Raw genomic sequence first — 21,563 nt, 5'->3', positions numbered from 1 at the left:
AATCTACCTGATTGCTGGAAACCAAGATCCAAAAGAACAACTCTAAAATACAGAAGATATGTGTGCTTCCACATTTCTTCAAGAGTTCAACGAAAGACTGGTTTCTAAGCCCAGGAACAATACAGCTTCCTCGGCCCATGCTCCGCACCTGAGGAATCAGAATCCCCAGAGCCAGGGCCTCGGAGTCTCCATGTTTAAACAAGCTCCCCAGATGATTCTGATGTGCCTCACAGTTACAGAACTACTCAAATTTTCAAGATTCTACTTTCCTTCAAAAGCTGGCAACATAAGTATCATTTAATCTTTTTACATTTTATCTTCTTTCGCTTCCTCTTCATGCTACCCGGGATGCCCCGGTGAATGAGGACAATGAATTCTAGATCACTACTCCCTGCGCCTTCCTGACGGATCACCCCGCCACCTCCACAAGTTACAGAAAATCTCAACATTCAAAGGTAAAAGTCAGGCCAAAAACATGTCTTGCTCCAGTCAAGGCTTCTTTATCTTTTTTTTTCTTTTTTTTTTTTTTTAAGATTATATTTATTTATTTGACAGACAGAGATCACAAGTAGGCAGAGAGGCAGGCAGAGAGAGAGGAAGGGAAGCAGGCTCCCCCCTGAGCAGAGAGCCCGATGCGGGGCTCGATCCCAGGACCCTGGGATCATGACCTGAGCCAAAGGCAGAGGCTTTAACCCACTGAGCCACCCAGGCATGCCAGACTTCTTGATCTTCTATGCAAATTTTAACCCAGAAGATAGTCCCTGCTGAGTCCTCAAGGCGGTCCTACACGCTCTCTCATAAGGTAACAGAGGGATCGATGGGCGCTGGGCTCACTGGATGAAGCTGAGATGTTACAGAAACCGCCTGAAACCATTCACGAAAGAGTCTGTGTGCGCTTACATTGTGTGTAACTGTCAAATCTGCATATTTTCCTAAACACAGAACACACAGCTTTCCCCAGATAGTCAAAGAGACCCTGACTCCATTTATTCTATATCCCTGTTACAAAGAAAAAGCATAAGGTTGTACAATTAAGCACCTCTGGGTGTTATTAATATACATATAATCTTGTTATACCTATTATTTGAACCTCCCAAGTATAATCCTTAGAACATTTATTTTGAACTATTACCTCCAAAAAGGGGTTCCACAGTCAAATTTATTTGGGGGGTGCTACACCTATATCCTCCTTTTCGGAGGTTCATGCATTTTAAAGAATCTGATAAGCCTACCTGTTTAAAAAAAAAAAAAAAACTTTTTTAACATATATTTTCAACATTTCCTTAACCATATTTCTCAGAAGTTGGTGGAACACAGTCTAAGAAACACTGGTCTCATCTTAAAATTGCCTCATTAAGGTGTTTCCTTAACCCACTACAGTTCCTTGAGGGAAGGATTTGCATTTTATGTTTATTCTCTATAAACTAAGCTTATATCACTGTCCCACATATAGTCCTCACTAAATACATAATTGCTGAATAAGAATCAAACACTCTCAACCAAGAACTCTGAATAAATCCTTCAACACCCTGTAAAAGCTTCTAACACTTCACACTAATCTCCATACTTTTTTCCACCAAGTTAATACCCTTCACAGCCCCAGCTAAGCCGCCCAACATTCTAAACAGACCAGGCTCTGCGATGATGTCTAAGGTGGGGGGGGGGGGGGGGGGGGGGGGCCGGGCAGGGGGAAGGCTCTAGGTATCCAAATGCCTGACTGGAGCACCATCCCCACCCCCGGCCCAGGCAAGTGGCAATGCTTCCATTGTGCACCTCACAGAGCAGGCTATCTGATGAGCACACACGGCAGGCCAAGGATTAAGTTCAAAGAAGACGGGCACAAGGTGCAGCATAACGAGCAATGACAGACCAACACAACAATCTCCATCCCTTTAAATTATCATCACACAGGATTGCTTAGAATTCCCCATTTTTGGACAAGGTTTCCCAAACTTGGCATTACTGACATCTGGGGCTGGATTATTCTTTGTTGTGCATGTCCATTACAGACTGTTCTGTGCATTACAGACTATCTAGCAGCATCTGGACCTCCACACATTAGAAGTCAGCAGCACCCCCTGGGCCCCAGCTGTGGCAATCAAACAGGTCTCCTGACATTGCCAAATGCCCCCCCCCACCCCTGACTCCAGCTGAGAACCATGGTTCTCCAGGAAAACTCTGCTAGAGGTTATAAACCAGAATTTTTCTCCCCCAAATATATGAAAACCCTTCCCTGTGAGCTATGTCAGACACAAGATGCATAAATATTATACTTCCAAAATTCTTCAAGTTAAAAAAAAAAAAAAAAGGAAGAGATTCCAAATGAGGGACATTCTACAAAATATGTGACCATGTCTCCTCAAAACTGTCAAGGTGATCAAACACAGGGACACTCAGAGAAACCATCAAAGCCAAGAGGAGCCCAAGGAAGCAGGAGGACTAAATGTAGTGTGCTATTCTGGGAGAAATCCTGGAGCAGAAAGGACATTAGGTTAAAAACTTGGGGAATCTGACTTAAATATGGATTTTAGTTAACACTGATACATACAAGGTACTGATATTGGTTCACTAACTGTTATAAATTACCTTAGTCATACAAGAGGTTAATTATAGGGGAAACTGGGATATGATTTAGAGAAATCAAAATCTAAAATTGATCTAAAAAATAAAGTTTATTTTTTTAAAAAAACCTTAAAAAAATGGAGCTGGGGCACGTGGGTAGCTCAGTGCATTAAGCGTCCATCTTTTATTTCAGCTCAGGTCATGATCTCAGGGCCATGAGATTAAGTCTTATGTCAGGCAGGAGGCTGCGTGAGATTCCCTCTCTCCCTCTGTCCCTCACCCCCCCACCCCACTCATGCACGTGCTCTCTCACTCTTAAAAAAATAAGAAATAAAAATGTAAAAAAATAAATTAAAATAAAATTAAACATTTTTTTTAAAGATTTTATTTATTTATTTGACAGAGAGAAATCACAAGCAGATGGAGAGTCAGGCAAAGAGAGAGGAAGGCAGAGAGAGAGGAAGGGAAGCAGGCTCCCTGCTGAGCAGAGAGCCTGATGCGGGACTCGATCCCAGGACCCTGAGATCATGACCTGAGCCGAAGGCAGCGGCTTAACCCACTGAGCCACCCAGGCGCCCAAATTAAAATAAAATTAAAACGGGGGCGGGGGGGTGCGGGAGAGAAAGGGTAAAACTCATCTCTTCCCTGAACAGGCTGCATTCTGGGAGACCCTTCCAGGAGAAGACACCTGAGCAGATTGTTTGGATTAGGCAAGACATCCAATGACCAAAAAGCAATAACTAAATATGAGAAAAAACAATTTTTTCTTCTCTTCTAAACTGGAAAAAAAAAAAAAAGCCCTACATGTTTTTGATTGATTATTGTATTTTTTCTGACCTCTCATTCCTACAGACACAGCTCAGGTATCAGCCCCTAGCACTTCTCCGCATCCCCTGTGTACCTGAACAGCCACCTGCTCAATGGCAAAGCCCTTGGGGTCTCTTTTTCCCCCCAAGCTGGCTGTCACTTATCTGTTATCAGTCTCCCCATCCATGTGTCGGCAGTCCCACAGTTGGTGCAGGCAGGGACTCACCCTCTGTGGGCCCCTCACTCTCAGACCTGCCTGTCTGAATCAACAGCCTTTAAGTCCATGGCTAAGTGCTGAATAAATTCTTGAACAAACGCATGCAAGCGGGGATGTATATACTCTTACAGTCTTCAGGAAGGGCCAATGGGGATGCTGCAGCCCCAGACAGGGTGAAAAAGGAAAGAAAAGCCGAATGAAAGTCTCTGTGTTCTCAGGGGTGAGACAGGGACCTCGCGAGTATGCACTGGGGGCATGAAGATGGGGACAGGACACACAGAATACCTGCTTCACAGGCCTGTACCACCTGAAAAGGCTTACACAGTCTTTAGTCCAGTGGCCTCATTCTACAGAGAGAGACACCGAAGCTAGAGAGATCAGGTGTCTTGGTCAAGTTTAGCACTCCCCCAAGCTGACCTCTAGGTTTAGGGACCTAGACCCTAGAGCTAAATAACCCACCTCCACCCCTCACTAAACATTTGTCTAAAACTGTAAGTTATTTAGTAACTAATAATAATAGCTACTAACTACTGTCCACCTGCTGGGTGCTAAGCCCGTGCTGAAAATCCCCACATTATCCCAGGTTACTAGTGAGGAGACTGAGGTCAGAGAGAAAAGTAACCTGCACCTGAGCTCACAGAGGTAATTAAATCTCCAAAATCTCCTCCGAGCTGTCATACCCCAAATTTCACTCTAATTATCACACCCCAAAACCCAAACTCTGGCCCAATGCTCATCTTTCTCACCCAACACTTCCACTGTCTCACCCACCTTCTACACACCTTGCATGGATGGATTCATTCATTCCTCATCAAACCCTGTAACGCGGGACGCCTGGGTGGCTCAGTTGGTTGGATGACTGCCTTCGGCTCAGGTCATGATCCCAGAGTCCCGGGATCGAGTCCCACATCAGGCTCCCAGCTCCATGGGGAGTCTGCTTCACTCTCTCTGACCTTCTCCTCACTCATGCTCTCTCTCAAATAAATAAATAAAATTAAATTAAAAAAAAAAAAAAAAAAAACCCTGTAACGCAGTACTACCGGCATCCCATTTTACAGATGATGAAACTGAAGCTTCACGAAGAATGGCGACCACGCGGCCTGAAGTTTCTTATAAAACTAAACATACAATTACCATGCAACTGAACAATGGCATTTAGAGAAATGAAAACATGTGTTCACAGAAAAACCAATACACAAATGTTTACAGCAGACTAATAATAGTCAAAAACTGGGAGCAATCCAGATATCCCTTAGTGTGTGAAGCATAGTTAAGTGGTTCACTGTAGTTTAAAAAAACAAAACAAAGAAGAATGGTTAAACTGTGGTACATGCCCTCCATGGAACGCTACTCAGCAATTAAAAAACGCACTATGGATACAATACAGATAACCACCCGGACAGCTCTGCAGAGAATTATGCTCAGTCTCAAAAGCCAATTCCAAAAGGTCACATACTCCATAATTCCTTCTACAGAACACTTCTGAAATGGAGAACAGATAATTTCCCAGAGACTACACAAAGCAGCAGGGGTGTGGCTCTATAGCTAATGTGGGAGATCCTTGTAAAGATCTATTCTGTATCTTGCCCGTAGAGCTGGATGCTTGAACATACATATGATAAAACTGTATAGAACTAAATAGGCAAACACAAGTAAAGGAGTAGCAGAGGACTCTAAGATCTGTGAAATGGGTCAGTATCAATATACTGCTTGAGAGAATACATCATCGTTTGGCAAAATGTTACCACTGGGAGAAACTGGGTAAAGGGTATCCCAGATCGCCCTGTATTAATTTTTACAACTGCATGTAAATAAACAATTATCGTAATTAAAAAATGTCTTGCGGGACATCTGGGTGGCTCAGTCAGTTGAGAATCTGCCTTCCGCTCAGGTCATGATTGCAGACACCCGGGACTGAGTCCCCCATCTGGCTCCCTCCTCAGTCAGGAGCCTGATTTTCCCTCTGCCTCGGCCCTTACCCCCTTCCATGCCCACGAGCCCTCTCTCTCAAATAAATAAATAAAATCTTTAAAAAAAAAAAAATTTACGTCTTTCAAGTCTTAAAGCTGAGGTAGATGTTCTATATTTCTTTCATCTAAGATCTGCCATTTCCAGCATCTGCAAAGCCAGTCTTCTTTCCACCGTTACCACACAACTACTTCAAAAAACGGTACACATTTTAACTCTGAGCAAAGGAAAACTAAAAAGCGCTATTTCACAGAAGTCTGCATTGCCAGTCTCTTTGAGTTCCCTCAGAAAAGTATCCCAGTGGGTGAAAAGAACTCCTTGTTTTCTTTCATTAAACTGACTTCTGGCCAGAAGACTGAAAATGTGATCCTACCAAATGTGATCTCCCACCAAATCGTCTTCTTATCACCACTTGCTATCTCCACCCCACCTCACTCCCAGCAACAGTACAAATATTTCAATTCTAAATCTTCCTTGAAAGCAGCAGCACCAGGCAGGTAGGGCAGCACAGGAAACAGGACGGAGGGTTAGGGGCGGAGACAAGACCCCAGGTCAAGGTGTGACCTTGGCCAGGTTCCTTAAACTTGAGTCTTGCTTTTCCCATCTACAGGACGCGGATGTGGCACAAATATTCCCTGGTAGATATTAAAATTCAAGCAGACAGTCGGTGTGCCTGGCCCTATTATTTATCGAGGCCTCTTTCTGCCTCTGCCCATCTCCCTTACTGACCACAGAACCAAGTTGATTTTATGTTCCCCTGGCAACTAAGGAGTCACTCCCTGGAACTCCCTCCTCAATTAAGTTAGTACACAACTCAGAACACTGTCAACTTGGGACCTCTCCTATTTCAAACACAGCAGAAAACTAAACAAACCGAAACCACACACAAGAAACAGAACCAAAAAAAAAAAAAAATAGGAAAATCAACTCCAGCCACTGCCACCTGCCTGGCAGCTCAGCTCCGGAGGAACTCGCCGCCTGCCGGACTCCGGCTGTTTCTATTATTACTGCGGGTTACTAACAATACCTAACGGTGTGCGTGGGGGCCGCTGTCTCCCAAGCGATGGAGACCAAAGCGCTTCCGATGCGAATTTTTGGTTAAAAATCGCAAGAATTTATAAAACTGCTTTCCCGACAGGAGAAAGCAAATTTATAAAGTTTCTGGAGGCGCATTTTTCCGCGTTTCCCGGAATCGCACTGCAGAGATGTCGCCGCAGCTGGAACTGAGGGCGACCGAGGGTCACGATTAGAGTGCCCTAGAGGTCGGCAGCGCGGCCGGCGCGGGTCGGAGGCCGCCCGCTTCCCCGCCGACCGCCCGCGACGGGCCCCCAGGGACCGGAGGTTCCGCGGGCGCCGCCGCACTCACCGTCCGCGCTCCTCTTCGCCTCCCGGTAGCGCTCCCACAAGTAGCCTTTCATGTCCGGGGCCGTCCCAGGGGCTGTGCACAAGGGCCGTGCGGGGCCCGCGCGCGGCCGCCCCCGGGCCACACTCCCGCAGCCGCCCCACAGGGCCGCCGCCGCCCTCGCCCCGGCCCCACGGGCCACCGCCACGGCCGCCGCCGTGGCCATGCTTGCCGCCGCCCTGCTGCGAGTGGCACCCGGAGCAGGACGCCAGGGCTCCGCCTGCGCTCAGACCGCTGGCTGGCAGCTCCCTGCGTCGGAGCACGTGGCGGCGGCGCGGCCCGCCCTTTTGGCCGCCTCGGGGGCGGAGCCACCGCGGAGGCGGGGAGGAGGCGGGGCCTCTCCGGCGCGGGGCGGGGACGTGGGCGGGGCCCAGTCCTACCAGACAAGCGTCGGGGCCGGGCTCTGCCCCGCGAAAGACGGGGGCGGGGGCCGGTCTGGGAAGACCCTGGATCCCCGGGCTTAGATCTTTCCAGTGCCTCCCGTAAGGGACCAACTGGGCCAGGTCCCATATGTGGGCTGATGTGTTTGAAGGTCATCTTCTTCACCCGCCCCAGCCCACTGCAGAGCCTAAAAGGACAGTGCCCCTCCAGGGATTCCTGGCTGGAGAGGGAGGCCGTCAGGACACCGCCACCCTGCTCCTCCGGCTCTGGCTCGCGCTCACAGGGGCGGTGCACCTGTCTTCCTCCAGATCTGCGAGGCTGCACCTGTCCTGTGCATTGTGGTTCCTCCAAAAACAAACAGTAACCCCCGCATGCGTCATTTCTGTGTGGCTGAAGCCGACTTGGCTGCTGCAGGCAAGACCGATGCTGCCCACCCAGAACCCGGCTGAGAATCCTTGAACGGAGAGGACTTCCCAAGCTCTTGGTTACTGTGATTACCGATGAGCAGGGTGTCCGGTGGAGGGCAGGGAAAACTCTCCAGGCTGGCACACGGCCTGGGAGACCACACTGCCTGCCGTGTGTGAAATAGGACACGATTTAAAACAACCCAAGCGTTCACGTATGTTTAAATTGTGGGCTGGAGGGGTGGGAGGATGCTTCCTGGAACAAGGTGGCCTCTGAGTTAGACCGTTACAGAGAACAACTACTGTTCATTAAAGGCTCGCTGTGTGCATTATCTAATGCAATCCTCTCGGCAATCCTGAAAAGCAGGCGCTGGGATTTCTAACATTTTATAACTAATGAAACTGAGGCGAAGAGAAGTGAACTAATTATCCTGAAGTCATACAGCTGAGTCCATTCTCCCGTTTGGCTTCCTAACATAGTATGTAGGATTTAGTTGGGTGATGAGGTAATCAATAAGTAATCCTTAACAGTTAATGGGTAAAAAATCACTGGTGAGAGGCACTTGTTACGTTTAAAACAGATATCAAACCCATGGACTCTGGGACACTAAACTTACTTTGCGGTTTTGGTTTATTCCAATTTATCTTTTCTTACTCATGTTTCATTAAAAAAAGTGTTGGTGCTTGCAATAATAAGTTTTTACATGGAAAATCAATTCATAAATCCAAAATAAACTATAGCAACATAATTGTAACATAATTAGAACTTTAATAGCACTGCTTTAGCATATTTTTAGACACGGAACCCAGTAAGAGCAACATTCTTCTACCTACCATACAAATGTGAATCACATCAAAATTGTTCTTTTTAGCTAAGCTCTATTACAACATTTTAAAGAGCTAAAAAAGATCAAAACCCTAGACTTTATCATCACCTCTAAGTTATAAGAGAAAATATCTCCTCAAAGAGTTCTAAACAAAGACAGCTAAAAAGAAATTACAGACACAAAAAGCCCATGATAATTTTTATACTTTATTAGTATCATGTGAAGTCTTCAACAATTTGGTTTCAAAGTGAGGTCTTCCCTCAAAACAACTCTTCTGGGAAACTGAACTGTAGTCTGGGCTATGAAAAAGCCACTTTTCTGATATGAACTCAGATATGGATTCCCAGGGATTATTTGTATTAAAAGATCCTACTACCAAGGGATGCCTGTAAATTGTGGTGATTTGGCCTTTTTCACTCTTGCCTTTAGTTGACAAGATCCTTTGCCGTGAAAACTTAATGACACCATCCATTTTACCCAAAGATAAGATCTTAGAGGAATAATCTTGCTTTTTCAGTGAAGCTTCTTTCTCTGGGCCATTCCATAGCTCAAGATTATTTTGTGTCTTCTGTGGGATCTTCTCAATAGAAACGGAAATAATGGGTCTCAAGACCTTTTTCCCTTTTCCGGAAGCACATTTTGATTTATCTGAAATTGTATGAGTTGCCAAGTCCATGCTTTTAGCTCTCTGTAGCTTATCTGTGTTCATGCATATTGCAGAGCTCACTGTATTAGAACTTTGAGCACTGTGGTAGTTTAATTTAAGCAAGTGGTCCCATAATGAGGTGCCATTCCTGGAAACCTCAGAAAACTGCCGGTTCATGCCTTGAGACCAACATCTCCTACTTCTGATCCATTCAATTTCCCTCAGCAGCCTGCAAAAGATTAAAAAAAAAAAAATTGTCAAGAGGTCACATATCTAAGGTGAATAACCAGAAGCACTTTTCTTGTTGAGACACAGAACAGAAACTCACTGCAGGATTCCATGGATTGATGAATGAGAAGATCCCAGGTAGGTCGCCCTTAAATCAAGCGATCTGTACAAATAGCCCACTGCTTCAGTGATGATGTGATGACCAGAGTCACTGACCAATAACTGACCTGCTGGATATTTGAAAATAAAAATATTAGAATTTTTAAAAATCACTCCTAGTTTCACATATGTAAAAGAGAAGGGTAGGAAAAAAATTATACAACATGGCATTGGGTGCTTACTTTGGCAGCATAGATATTAAAATTGGAATGATACGGAGAAGATTTAGCATGACCCCCTACACAAGGATGACGCACAAATTCATGAAGCATTCCGGGTTTAAAAAAAAAGAAAGATGGCATCAGAACATCATCTTTTGTAGTATTCCTGCCTAAGAATTTAACCTAAGTCTAGTTATAAGGAAATAGTCAGATACAAATTGAAGGACACTGAGGCGGGGAGGGTAAAGCAGAACCTGACCTCGACTCTTCAAAGACGTCAATGCCATGAGAAAACAAAACAAGCCTACTTAAAGTTCTAGACTAAAAGAAGACAACCAAATACAATGGAAGATCTAACACAGGATTCTGGATCAGAAAACAAGTGACTATAAAGAACATTTACTAGAACACTCAGGGACATGGAAATCTAAACTGCACATTAGAAAAATAGCCTTTTGCTTTGGTTAAATTTTCTAGCTTTTTGTCTCTTTTTTAAAAATTTTTTTAGTTTTTATTTTTTATAAACATATATTTTTATCCCCAGGGGTAGAGGTCTGTGAATCACCAGGTTTACACACATAAATTTTCTAGCTTTGAGCATTGTATTGCGGTCACGTGGGGGATTGTCCTTGTACTTGGAAAACACAAGCTGAAGTATTTACAGATGTGACATATCAGCAACTAACATTCAAATGGTGTATATATATGTGTGTGTGTGTACGTGTGTTTATGAAAGAATGCAAGGGTCAAAATGTTAACAACTAGTGAATATAGGTAAAGGTCTGTAGGTGTTCATTATACAGTGCCAGGTGCCACTGTCAATAATTTAATATAATTCTCTAAAATGTGTTAAAAGAAAAAAAAACACATATATATTTTACAACCTAATTTACTAGTGGTACTCATTTAATTCATTTTATCCATTTACGTGGCTGCTTTAAGAAGCTGAATTTATACCCCTGGTTATAAACATAATGGAAGGCCAGTGCATATAGGGTCAATCTGGATATGTGGCAAAGAGACTACACCAAAAATATTAGGGTGAGCTCAGTCAGTTAAGTGTCTCCCTTTGGCTTGGGTCATGATCTCAGGGTCCTGGGATTGAGTCCCACATAAGGCTCCGTGCTCAGCAGGGAGTCTGCTTCTCCCTCTGCCCCTCCACCTGCCTATGTGCTCTCTCTCTCTCTCAAATAAATAAAAATAAAATCTTAAAAAAAAAGGCATATCATGGTGAAAACCACTGGCAGATGGCCCAGTCAGTGTCCTTGTATTAATAATAATAGTAACAACTGTAAATTACGTGAGTGATTGTCATCTGTCAGGCCTGTGTAATTCTGTAAGCCATAAACTATCATCACTTGTCTTTTTTTTTCTCATTTAGGTTTTTAATAGGATACACATCCACATGGTTCAAAATTAAAATATATAAAGATATAAAGTAAAAAGTCTCTCCCCCATCTCAGTCCCCAACTATGCAGTTTTCCTCCAGTTCATGATAGAACAGTCCAGTTCATGGTAGAACAATCCTCATCCCCAAGCCCTTGTCCTCGACTATGGTACTAAACCGCCCCTTCCCTCATACTGGAATGTTCTTCTTCTTCTTCTTCTTTACCAGCTGGCGTCTTCTGCTTGCAGAAATGTTCTCTCTCTGTCTCTCTGCTTCATGAGTCATAACCCAGGTCTCAAAATCTGGTAGGGAGTTGTAGCTATTGGCTCTGCTTAGCAATCTGTGGCTATTTTGCCTTTTTTTGAATTATTTTCATAACTCCCTATGATGTTCCCAGTTGGCCCAATCTAGCACAGCAGAGTGTACTTGTGAATTACCCTGTTCAAGACAACCACACTGCACTGGCCTTAACTAGCCTCACAAGATAAAGTGGAGAAGGAAGCCAGAATGTCTCATGTGGCAGCTGAACAAGAACCCATTCTCAGAGATCCTCTGGAGGCCAATAACCACGCCGTACAGAATGTTCATTCTGCCCCAGGCCCTTTAAAAGGTTCTGAGTTGTCACACAGACAACAGTCCTCCACACAAGGTGGAGGACACAAGGTCCTCCACGGTCCTTTCAGGCTTCTGTTCCTCAGACTCCCTGTTGGCCAAACATCTTGGCTCCCCAGGCCCCTTTACCCTCAGGATCCATTCTGGACCTGTATCTATAGCTTTGACCTCAGACACAATCCAGTTCTTTCTTTCTGGAAACAAGCATTGATTGTAGCTGCCAGGAAAGGACATCCTTGCCTTAGGCCCAACCCCAGTCCACCCCATCCTCCCTTGGGGTTAGAGTTCCAGCTCAGCAGCAATACCCAGCCTGGCCCACCCTCCCAACCCAGCAGAGAAGACACGGCAGGATGGGTTCATTTAAACTGGAGAGAAATTACTGAACCTCTTCTCACTTCAACCCTTCATTCTGGAGGGGAAGGGAATCTAACATTAATTGGGCATTCTGTTGGTTACTCTGTGTACCTCTTCTCATTCAACCCTCAGAATAACCCTATAGGCAGATGTTATTTTCCCCTTTGGGTCAGCAAGACAACTGAGACTCAGGGAGGTTATGTCCAGAAAACAGCAGAACTGGGCTTCAAAGCCAATTTACTGAGATTCAAGCACCGTAACTTCTAGAAGTGGGTGAAGAGAACACCATTCTCCCTGCTGCATTGGTTCCCTATTAGATTTTTCCATAAAAATATAGGTAGGAAGGAACCATCAGTTACAGTCTCCATTGTGAACTTGTGGAGGGAATGGGAATCAGAGGTGAGAAGAGGGGGGGACAGTCCCACCCACTATCTTGAAAATCTGTTCTCAGATTTTAAGTGGTAAGCTTTCCTAGTCCTCCCCTACACACACACACACTTTTTTACTGCTTAATATTTTTTTTAAGTGGTATCTTTACCATTTCCTCTGGAAAAAGAATAAGATATTTTACCTGAAGATAATCCTCAGTCCTTTTAAGAATTCTTCTAAAGTACAACCTTTTCTAGTCTTTATTCTACTGAAATTGAAGCTTGTTCCGCGTGTTTCCTCTACTATGTGCGGTTACCTCATAGGTGGGATTTCGCAATGCCAGGCCTGTGTTTACTTTCTCCCCAGCCCAGATTTGCACTGCAGGTGGTCATCAACGGGTAGCAAGGAAGATCTCAGGTGTTGGTGGAGGTCCTCAGGAAGTCTCCCTGAATGGCTCTGTGGACCCTGCCCAACAGTGAACCCCACCCCCAATCCCCCACCACTGCCCTGCTGTGTGGGGAGAGAATGGGCTAGGAAGTGGAGCCAATCACCATCTCTATTTTCCACCCAGAAGATGTGCTGTAAATGTGTAATGAGGAAGGAGGATTATGTAATATCTAGAAGTTCTTTGTTGAAAGTCTTTCTTTGTTTGCTATGTCTATGTTTGCTATGCTATGTCTAAAGTTTCTTTGTGAGAAGTCCTTCAGGTTGAGAATTAAGCTGTTTGCACATTATTTCAATAAATGTCTACAAACATATTGGGGAGGGAGAAAGCCATCATTGTCTCAAATAAAGTAGAAAGCTGCAGTTGGCTATCTCCATGGGCCTTCAGTTTTTGCCCAGAAGGAAATAATAAAAGAGGGTAGATATGCGTTTGGTGGTGGAGGGGTCATACGCCCCACCCCTTTTCACCGAGACCACTGACTAGTCTGCTCACAGGGACCCAGATGCAGATGGCAAGCGGCAACCTTTCATGGTCTGCCTCAGTGCTGCATGAGTTCACTCCACCAATTCGAAGGCCTATGCACAACCCACCTTGGGGTAGAGGGAACAAAGTCATTGTTCTCTCCTTCATGGGATTTTGTCCCTACCACTCCACCAAAACCGAAGGCTCTCTGTGACCTCTGTGTTGCAATGGTCTGCTCTCAACCTGGTGGTCAGTTGCCAGACCTCTCCTTTCTCAGCTTCCATGACATTACTAATTCTCAGCCTACCTCTAGAACCCATCCTCATCTTTGGTACAACTCTTCACTCTGCCCACCCTTTTAGTACTAGCATTCTTCCAAGTTCTATCTCCTGCCATCTTCTTCTCTTATATTCTTCTTAGCTCTTTCAACCATTCAACCAGGTTGAGCCATCAAGCATATGCTAGGGACTCCAAAATCTGTTTCTCCAGCTCATTCTTCCAGCTCCTAAGCACCAGACTCAGGAGCCCTAGTCCCTACTGAATGTATCCACATAGATGAGATTCAAACTCAACATGCCCTAAATGAACTCATCATGGCTCCCACCCTAACTCTTGACCTGTGCTTCCTATCCTGGAATGGCAACAACCTCATCTACCAAGATGCAATGACCTACGGTAGAGTCATAAACTGGGGGATACCTTACTCTTTTCCTCACCTCCCACATTCAATCAAACACAGAGCCCAGTCGGATTTACTTCCTAAATCTCAAATACATTCTTTCTCCTCATTTCTAAAGTCCTTGTCTAACCCAAAAGACTTTCCAGTTCCCTCTCACCAGTCCTACCCTCCATTCAGGCATAAGAATATTATATCTAAAATATAAATCTATTCAGGATGCTTTGTGCTGGAAATTCGACAGCAGCTCCCCCGACAAACCCTTTAATATAGTAGACAGGATTCTCCATGCCCAGAAGCTTTCTTTGTTCATGTGGATTCTTCTTGAATGAAATGCTTTCCTCACCTTCTTTACCAGACAAACATCTGTCAGGACTCACAGCCAAGTCACCTTTTCTGGAAAGTCTTACTTGTTCCTTCTTTTATGTGCCTCCCCATACCCTCTACCAACATCTGTCATAACACACATCTCACTGATGTCAGTTATTTTTATGTGCTTATCTTCCCAACAAGGGTACAAATTCCTAGGGCCCACAAATGATACAAAGAGTATGGGATTGAGGGTCAGAGACTGGGTTCCAAGTCCTCAGTCTACTACTTACTAGCTGCAAGGGTTTAGAATACCACTAGGTCTTTCTGATCCTATGATGTTATTATCTAATCAACAGGATTCTCTGATCAGTAGTTCCAGGGTAAGTATATAACCTATCTGCTATTTTCTCAGCTTTAAAATTAGCTGAGTCATCTCTAGAGTCCTTTCCAGGTTAAAAAGTGTTCTCAGAGGGCCACCTGAGTGGCTCAGTTGGTTCGGTGTCTGACTCCTGATTTCAGCTCAGGTCATGATCTCAGGGTCATGATATTGAGCTCCGTGGCAGGCTACACACTAGTGTGGAGCCTACTTGAGGGTCTCTCTCTCCCTCTGCCCCTCCCCATTCACCCCAGCTTGCATGCTCTCTCTCCAAAAAAAAAAAAAGTGTTCTAAGCTTATGAGGGCTATTAGACATTCTCCTGCAACCAAAAATACTTATAAACTTATAACCCATTAAAAATGGTGAAACCGGGGCGCCTGGGTGGCTCAGTGGGTTAATGCCTCTGCCTTCAGTTCAGGTCATGACCTCAGGGTCCTGGGATCAAGCCCCGCATCGGGCTCTCTGCTCAGCGGGGAGCCTACTTTCCCCTCCCTCTCTACGTGCCTCTCTGCCTACTTGTGATCTCTGTCTGTCAAATAAATGAGTAAAATCGTTTTGAAAAAAATGGTGAAACCTGGGGCACCTGGGTGGCTCAGTCGGTTAAACACCTGCCTTCGACTCAGGTCATGATCTCACGGTCCAGGGATCAAGCCCCGGGTCAGGTTCCAGGCTCAGCAGGGAGTCTGCTTCTCCTTCTCCCTCTGATTCTCCCCCTGCTCATATTCTCTCTCTCTAATAAATAAAATCCTTAAAAATAAATAAATAAATAAATAAGATGAAATCTACAGAAGAAGTAGAAAAGAAACCCTGTTAACAGACATGCGTGAGTCTGCCGGATTAACCAGGGCCCTCTATTTTCTCTGCAAAATAAGACAGGCTGGTGCCCAGGGCACACTCAGAGCCTGCAGCCAGGAGGCTCATCTCTGCTGTGCCCGCAGACTTCTGTTCCTTGCTGCTGGGTTCTAGTGTGACCAAGAGTCAACTGGATTGTTAGTCTCACCTTGGTAACTAAATTAAGTACAGTACAAACTGATGAGATATTTAGTGTGAAATGAAGGAGAGTTGTTTTCTATGAAAAATAGGCTGAATGCTCTGAAATTCTTTCAAATTCCAGCACAAGGCAATAGTGAAAGGTTGAGGGAAGAAAGAGGGAACCGTCTAGAAGGATCGGGCACAGATTGCATCACTATTGTCTAAAGTCTCACCCTACAGAAGCCAAAACTGGAAATTGTGGGTGATGCATTTTGAGAAGGATGACATCTCATTTCAATCAGAGGACCTAATTATTGAAAGAAAGAAAGAAACAAAGGAAGGAAGGAAGGAAGGAAGGAAGGAAGGAAGGAAGGAAGGAAGGAAGGAAGGAAGGGGAGGTCTTGTATCTAAATTTAAAAGTTTGGGGAAATAATTACATTTATACGTGTAAGTTAAAATAAAAGGCAGTCTGTCTGTATCACTTGCTTGACCCTTTGGAGTAGGGGACCTACTGCTGTAGAGAAGAAGACCATGGTTGAGCTGAGCATTTAAAAAAATGCTCATATGAGGAGAGAGGACTGACTCACCCTACTGAAAGTCACCCACTAGAGCTTTTGTTTAATTTCTCCCTTCTAAATTTGACTGAGATGGTTGGCATTTCTTTTTTAAAAGAATCCCAGGGAGAGGGAAGTAACATAAAGTTCATCTAACCATACTTCTTCCGAAATAAACAATTCGGCACAGAACACTCAGCTTGACGTAATGGAATATGAAAAGCCACATTCCCACTGAAATCGGTTCTCAAAAGGCGGATTTAAAGCACTCATCAGAAAAAGAGAACAGGAGGATGGCTCTGTGTCAGAAGTAATGTGGAACACAAATCACAAAAATCCTCTTTTCATCACCAGGAGTAGTATTCAAATCTCCAGAATTAACCATTTTAGTAGGTTAAGATTTGTCTTGAAACTGGATTGAAATAAGGAGAGACAAGCTGCAAAGGACATATTCCATGGAAAGATTTCAGTTTTGAATAAGTGCCTCACAAAACCATAATCAGAAGAGGAAACAAAATATAGAATTTATTGCCCCTCACAAATCTATCACTTAATATGTGTTTACTATAATCTCATGCATAAAAATGCTATAATTAAAATCTGAATTATCCTTGCTGGGAGCCCACTATCTTTCAGTTTGCAAGATTATTGTGCATTTTGTATGTTGATCAAATAAAATAAAAGACTAAGAAGGTGCCAAGCTAGCAATTTATCAGCGTTAATCTATAATCCAAACCAAAATATGGAAAGTCTATTGATGACAATTGTTTCCAATAGGTTAAAATGCAATTTGGGTCATTTCTTTCAAAGTTGTTAGCCTGGAGCCTAGTTCCTGCTTCTTTTGGATGGTCAGTGAATTGTGTAAATACCTAGAAAGAACCTGTTGATGTACTTCCTCGCCCTTTCTGCCCTGGCAGAGCCCTGTCCTGCGGCTAGCACTCTTTCTCCTGCTTTGACAAGGCCCCTGATCCTGGGAGTTCATAGTCTGTTTGAGAGGTCAAAATACTCACACTGGAAAGAAACAGAAACTCAGTGTCAAAAAAGGATCCTTTGGGGGTGCCTGGGTGGCTCAGTCAGTCAAGCGTCAGACCCTTGATTTCAGCTCAGGTCATGATCTCAGGGTCGTGAGATGGAGCCCCACACTGGGCTCCGAGCTGGTCATGGAGTCTGCTTAAGATTCTCTCTCTTTCTCAGGGCACCTGGGTGGCTCAGTGGGTTAAGCCTCTGCCTTCGGCTCAGGCCATGATCCCAGGGTCCTGGGATCGAGCCCCATATCAGGCTCTCTCTTCAGCGGGGAGCCTGCTTCCCCCTCTCTCTCTCTGCCTGCTTCTCTGCCTACTTGTGATCTCTGTCTGTCAAGTAAATAAATAAAATATTTAAAAAAAAAAAAAAGATTCTCTCTCTTTCTGTCCCACTGCCACAAAAAAAAAAAAAAAAAAAAAGGATCCTTTGAGCTTCTTCATGTCTCTGGCATGGCATATTGTATTAGAAACCTCTCGTGATGGCTACATTAAAGGAATGACCCCAGGTCCCCCCCAATCCCTCTGTTTGGCAAAAAAACCTCACACTGGTTTGCAACTACTCTTATGGTGACACCCCAAATCCTTGACCAGGCCTGGGGGAATGTGTTCCACCCAGTACCTCTCTGACATTCTCCTCGGGCACCCTCTCCCCAACATTGGTCTCTGCATTCTGGCCACCTTGGCCTTTCTAGCTCCTTCCAACTTTGCAATTTCTGTTCCCGCTGCCTGGATGACTCTCGCCACCCTACCCCTCTTTACTTAGCAAGATGATTTCTCACCCTTCTGAGTCAGTATCCCCATCACTTCCAGACAAACCTCCCCAGGGCATCCCCTCCCCCCAACAGATCCACATCCCGTTAGTGGTTGGATTTTGCCAGGAGAGCATTTTCCACGGTTATAGAAGCTCCTGTGTACCCAGCTGCCTAACTACCATCTCCATAGAACTACGCAGCTACGCGGTTGTGTCTCTAGTCATCTGACAGCTCTCTGCCTCAGTGTGAGCCAGTAATGGCAGTGCTGGTCTCTCTCTGTCCCGCTCACTGCTATATCCCCAGGAACTAAAACACACATTGTCACCTAAGAATCTACAATCGACTAAACTCCACTCGGGCTCTTTTTCAACCAGGTCTCACTTTGGGTTTCCATGTCCATCTCTTCATTGTCCAGTTTTAGCAAGAATCCTGCTAAGTCCGTTTAACATCCTCAACTCTGATCACCCTGGACATCGGGTTCCTCATTCCCCATCACACCCCAGGTAACGCCTGCCTTCAGCAAGAACACCATTAGGTTTATTGACCCAGAATTTCTTACCCCTGATGTTTCCCCTCAGTAACTCTCCCTCTGCTGCTCCCCTTGCTTGTGCGCATTCTCTTGCTCTCTCTCTCAAATAAAAAAACGGGGGGCTTACCCAGAATAAGGGTTGTTAGCAGAAATAAGTTTTATCTGAGTGACCCGTTGGTACAGCAGGGCAAATACCCAATAACCGACCCCTGTTCTTCACTGTCCCCATAAACTGTGTCCCTTTCCACTGAAGACTCCGTTCTCCTTAGTTCAGGCTGACATATATCCCTCATTCTGCCTGTCTTTAGAATTTCTATGTCTGTGTGTATTCCCCAAATGTGCGCTATTGAATCTGATGTTCTCCTGTTAATCTGTCTCGTGTCGACTTGTTTCTTAGTCCAGCTGTGAGGACCTCTGAAGGGTCAGGAATTCTTCCTCCCCAATAATGGACAGGAAATTCGTTTCACTCTGAACAGGGAGACAGACTGGAGACAGCCTTAAAGAGCTCTAACTAACCGTGAATAATTTCCAAAACAATCTCCGGAAGAGAATAAGCCCACAGGAGCATCACGGACCCCCCCGGCCCAGGCTTCTTCAGACTTTAATCTCCACTTGCCCACACGCAGGTCTGCCTCCAGACCAGTACACTGCTGCCACCATTGCCTGCTCGCCTGCTTCTTCACCTCCTGTCCTACCCTTTCCCATAGCCCCTCATGACAGCCCCCGTGACCCCCTCCGCATCTCTCTTTATTCCTACCTTTGTCCATGCTGGTCTCCCTAGAACCACGCCCTTCTCTGCCAGTTCACACCCTTGACTTCCTTAAGGGTTCCTCGCAAGAGGTTTTCCCTGAAAAACCTCCTGCTACTGATCACTGTCTTCCTTTGCACTTAAGTGTGGACTATCAACTCTGCAGAGGACCTCAAAGCACTCAACACCCTTATTTTACAAAGAGGGCCAGAGATGGACTTGGGTCCAAGAGGATGTGACTTGCTGGGATCCCATGCCAGATTGTAGCCACACGAGAACTCAAACCCAGTCCAGTCTCCTCCACTCGGGCCATGGGCTAAACCTTCCACATGTTACAGCTTCTATGGTAGGCTTGTTTTGCCTCCTAACAAAGAAAGTGGTTAATGAAAGGCAAAAGTTGTCTTTTGTTTTCATATCCCGGCTACACTTAGGACAGTCCTCCAGGCACAGGGAACCTTATTTCCACCTGTTTGTCTGTGACTGCAACCAGAAAAGACCAAGACAGATTGTTCCCAAATTTAGAAGGTATGTGTAGGATGATCTAAATGGAAATACAGGCCATATGGCATTCATAAAATTTATGTTGAAGGACCTAAGGGACAACTTCAAAGTGGTAGGTAGCCCACTGCAGAGCACCCTAGGAAATGGCCCCGCAAGACAAGCTAGAGACAAAAGGAACCAATAGTTTCATACATGGGCCTCCGATCCAAAGTCACAATGGGCAGATGCAAGCAGTGACTTGTGTTAGCAACTTCTTGTACCTGCTCATTGGCGTGCGCAACTTCAAGCAGAGTGCTTCCGAGGGGATGGGGGACAGTAGGGGGCTTGTTTTTCTTTAGAGGGCACGTAATTCTCCCAAACCACCCCAGATCTACAAACTAGTTGGGTAAGATAAAACATGCTTACAATTGCATTATGCATTACAGGTTATAAAGGATTAAAATACATGTTCACTGAATATATAACTGGCAGTGGTCAGGATACTGTGCCTCTTGTTTTCCTTGATGCAAAACTACATAGCGTCGAAGGAGTGCTCTGATGACCCACGTTTGGTAACACTTTTACTACAGTGGGCCTAAGACTTGGTTTACAAAGGTGCATGGTGAGGAGCCAGTGGCTTACTTCTTATTTGATGGAGTCCACACAAACACATTCCATTCAGAAAGACACTCTCCATTGAAGGTAGGCAAAGGAGGTCCGGAAAGGCTGCCCCAAAGCATGCCACATTCCCAATGACCGGAGGATTACTTTGAGCGGAAGGCTTTCGAGTTCTTAAAATCCTGCATGTGCCTAAAAGCAGAGTCCCCCAAAAGGCCTCAAGCATTATAAATTCCCTCCCCAGGGCAACTCACATCTTCTCTGCTGGGACACAAGAAGCTGGCACCACACCTAGACAGACTTCGTTACAAATGACACCTCATTCATTCTCCTAAGGTTCATTCATCTTTCCAAAAAATAATTTGCTTTTCTATTAAATGTCCTTGTCCTTTCCCCCTTCCCTTTCCCCTGCCAAGTCAGGTGCACAGACCCCAAGCCCTAACCACCCCCTTGGAGTTGTGGCATTGCTGAGCACTCCCATGCGTAAGTGTGATGTACGTGACAATAAACTTGTTATCTGAGAGTAATGAATATGTTACACCTCCGTCATAGTCCAGACTCCACCACCGGGAACAAATTATTCATACAAAGCAACCATATTAGGTGTACAGTTGCTTTTGCATAGATCTGCATCTGTATTTTCTGGTTGTAAACAAAATCCTTCATGTATTCAGCCTGAAAACGCTTACTGAGAAAATACTGCGCGCACACACACACACACACACACACACACTCGCACGCACACGCACACTCCTAAATCTATGGACTGAAAATAATCTTTCCCTGCAGGTATCAAGTATTTAAGCCTCTTCCTCCTTGGGAAATGACTAGGCTGAAAGCAATCGTGTTTTATGGTAAAATGGACAACAAACATGCACGCTGGAGAAAGTGGTTGATTAACTCAGGGTTTCTCAATCTTGACACTTTGACATTTGGCCTGGATAATTTTTTGCTGTTGAGGGGCTGTCCTGAGCCCCATAGGGTGTTTAGCCTATGGCCTCCACCCACTAAATGGCACTAATGCTCCCTGCCCCCTCCTCTCCCCCGCCTCCTCTCCTCCCCCAATCTTGACAATCGAGGTTTCTCCAGACTTCCGTCCTGAGGGATAGTATCGCATGGGCTGAAAACCTGT

The 21,563-nt window shown here is 45.0% G+C and overlaps 2 protein-coding genes and 1 non-coding gene across 3 annotated transcripts in view; 1 reads left to right on the top strand and 2 right to left on the bottom strand.

The window, feature by feature from the left end:
* NT5DC3 (5'-nucleotidase domain containing 3) overlaps nucleotides 1–7,202 on the bottom strand; it is a 62,592-nt gene extending 55,390 nt beyond the window's left edge. Inside the window, exon 1 of the mRNA XM_059402223.1 lies at nucleotides 6,921–7,202. Within this exon, the coding sequence (XP_059258206.1) occupies nucleotides 6,921–7,122 (202 nt within the window). The 5' untranslated portion in view covers nucleotides 7,123–7,202. The remainder of the gene's footprint in view (nucleotides 1–6,920) is intronic.
* A 1,565-nt stretch (nucleotides 7,203–8,767) lies between these two features.
* Nucleotides 8,768–21,563, bottom strand: part of LOC132020241 (putative tetratricopeptide repeat protein 41) — a 71,091-nt gene continuing 58,295 nt past the window's right edge. The window contains exons 14-15 of the mRNA XM_059404447.1: nucleotides 9,543–9,672; nucleotides 8,768–9,443 (exon numbers count right to left, since the gene is read on the bottom strand). Of these exons, the coding sequence (XP_059260430.1) occupies nucleotides 8,768–9,443; nucleotides 9,543–9,672 (806 nt within the window). The remainder of the gene's footprint in view (nucleotides 9,444–9,542; nucleotides 9,673–21,563) is intronic.
* On the top strand, nucleotides 9,776–9,884 carry LOC132021003 (U6 spliceosomal RNA). The gene has a single exon (XR_009405190.1). It is a non-coding gene; the product is annotated as a U6 spliceosomal RNA (small nuclear RNA).

The sequence above is a fragment of the Mustela nigripes genome, chromosome 6 (genome assembly GCF_022355385.1).
Source record: "Mustela nigripes isolate SB6536 chromosome 6, MUSNIG.SB6536, whole genome shotgun sequence".
NCBI lineage: Eukaryota > Metazoa > Chordata > Mammalia > Carnivora > Mustelidae > Mustela > Mustela nigripes.
The sequence above is the reverse complement of the archived record's forward strand: the minus strand, read 5'-3'. Positions and strand labels throughout refer to the sequence as shown.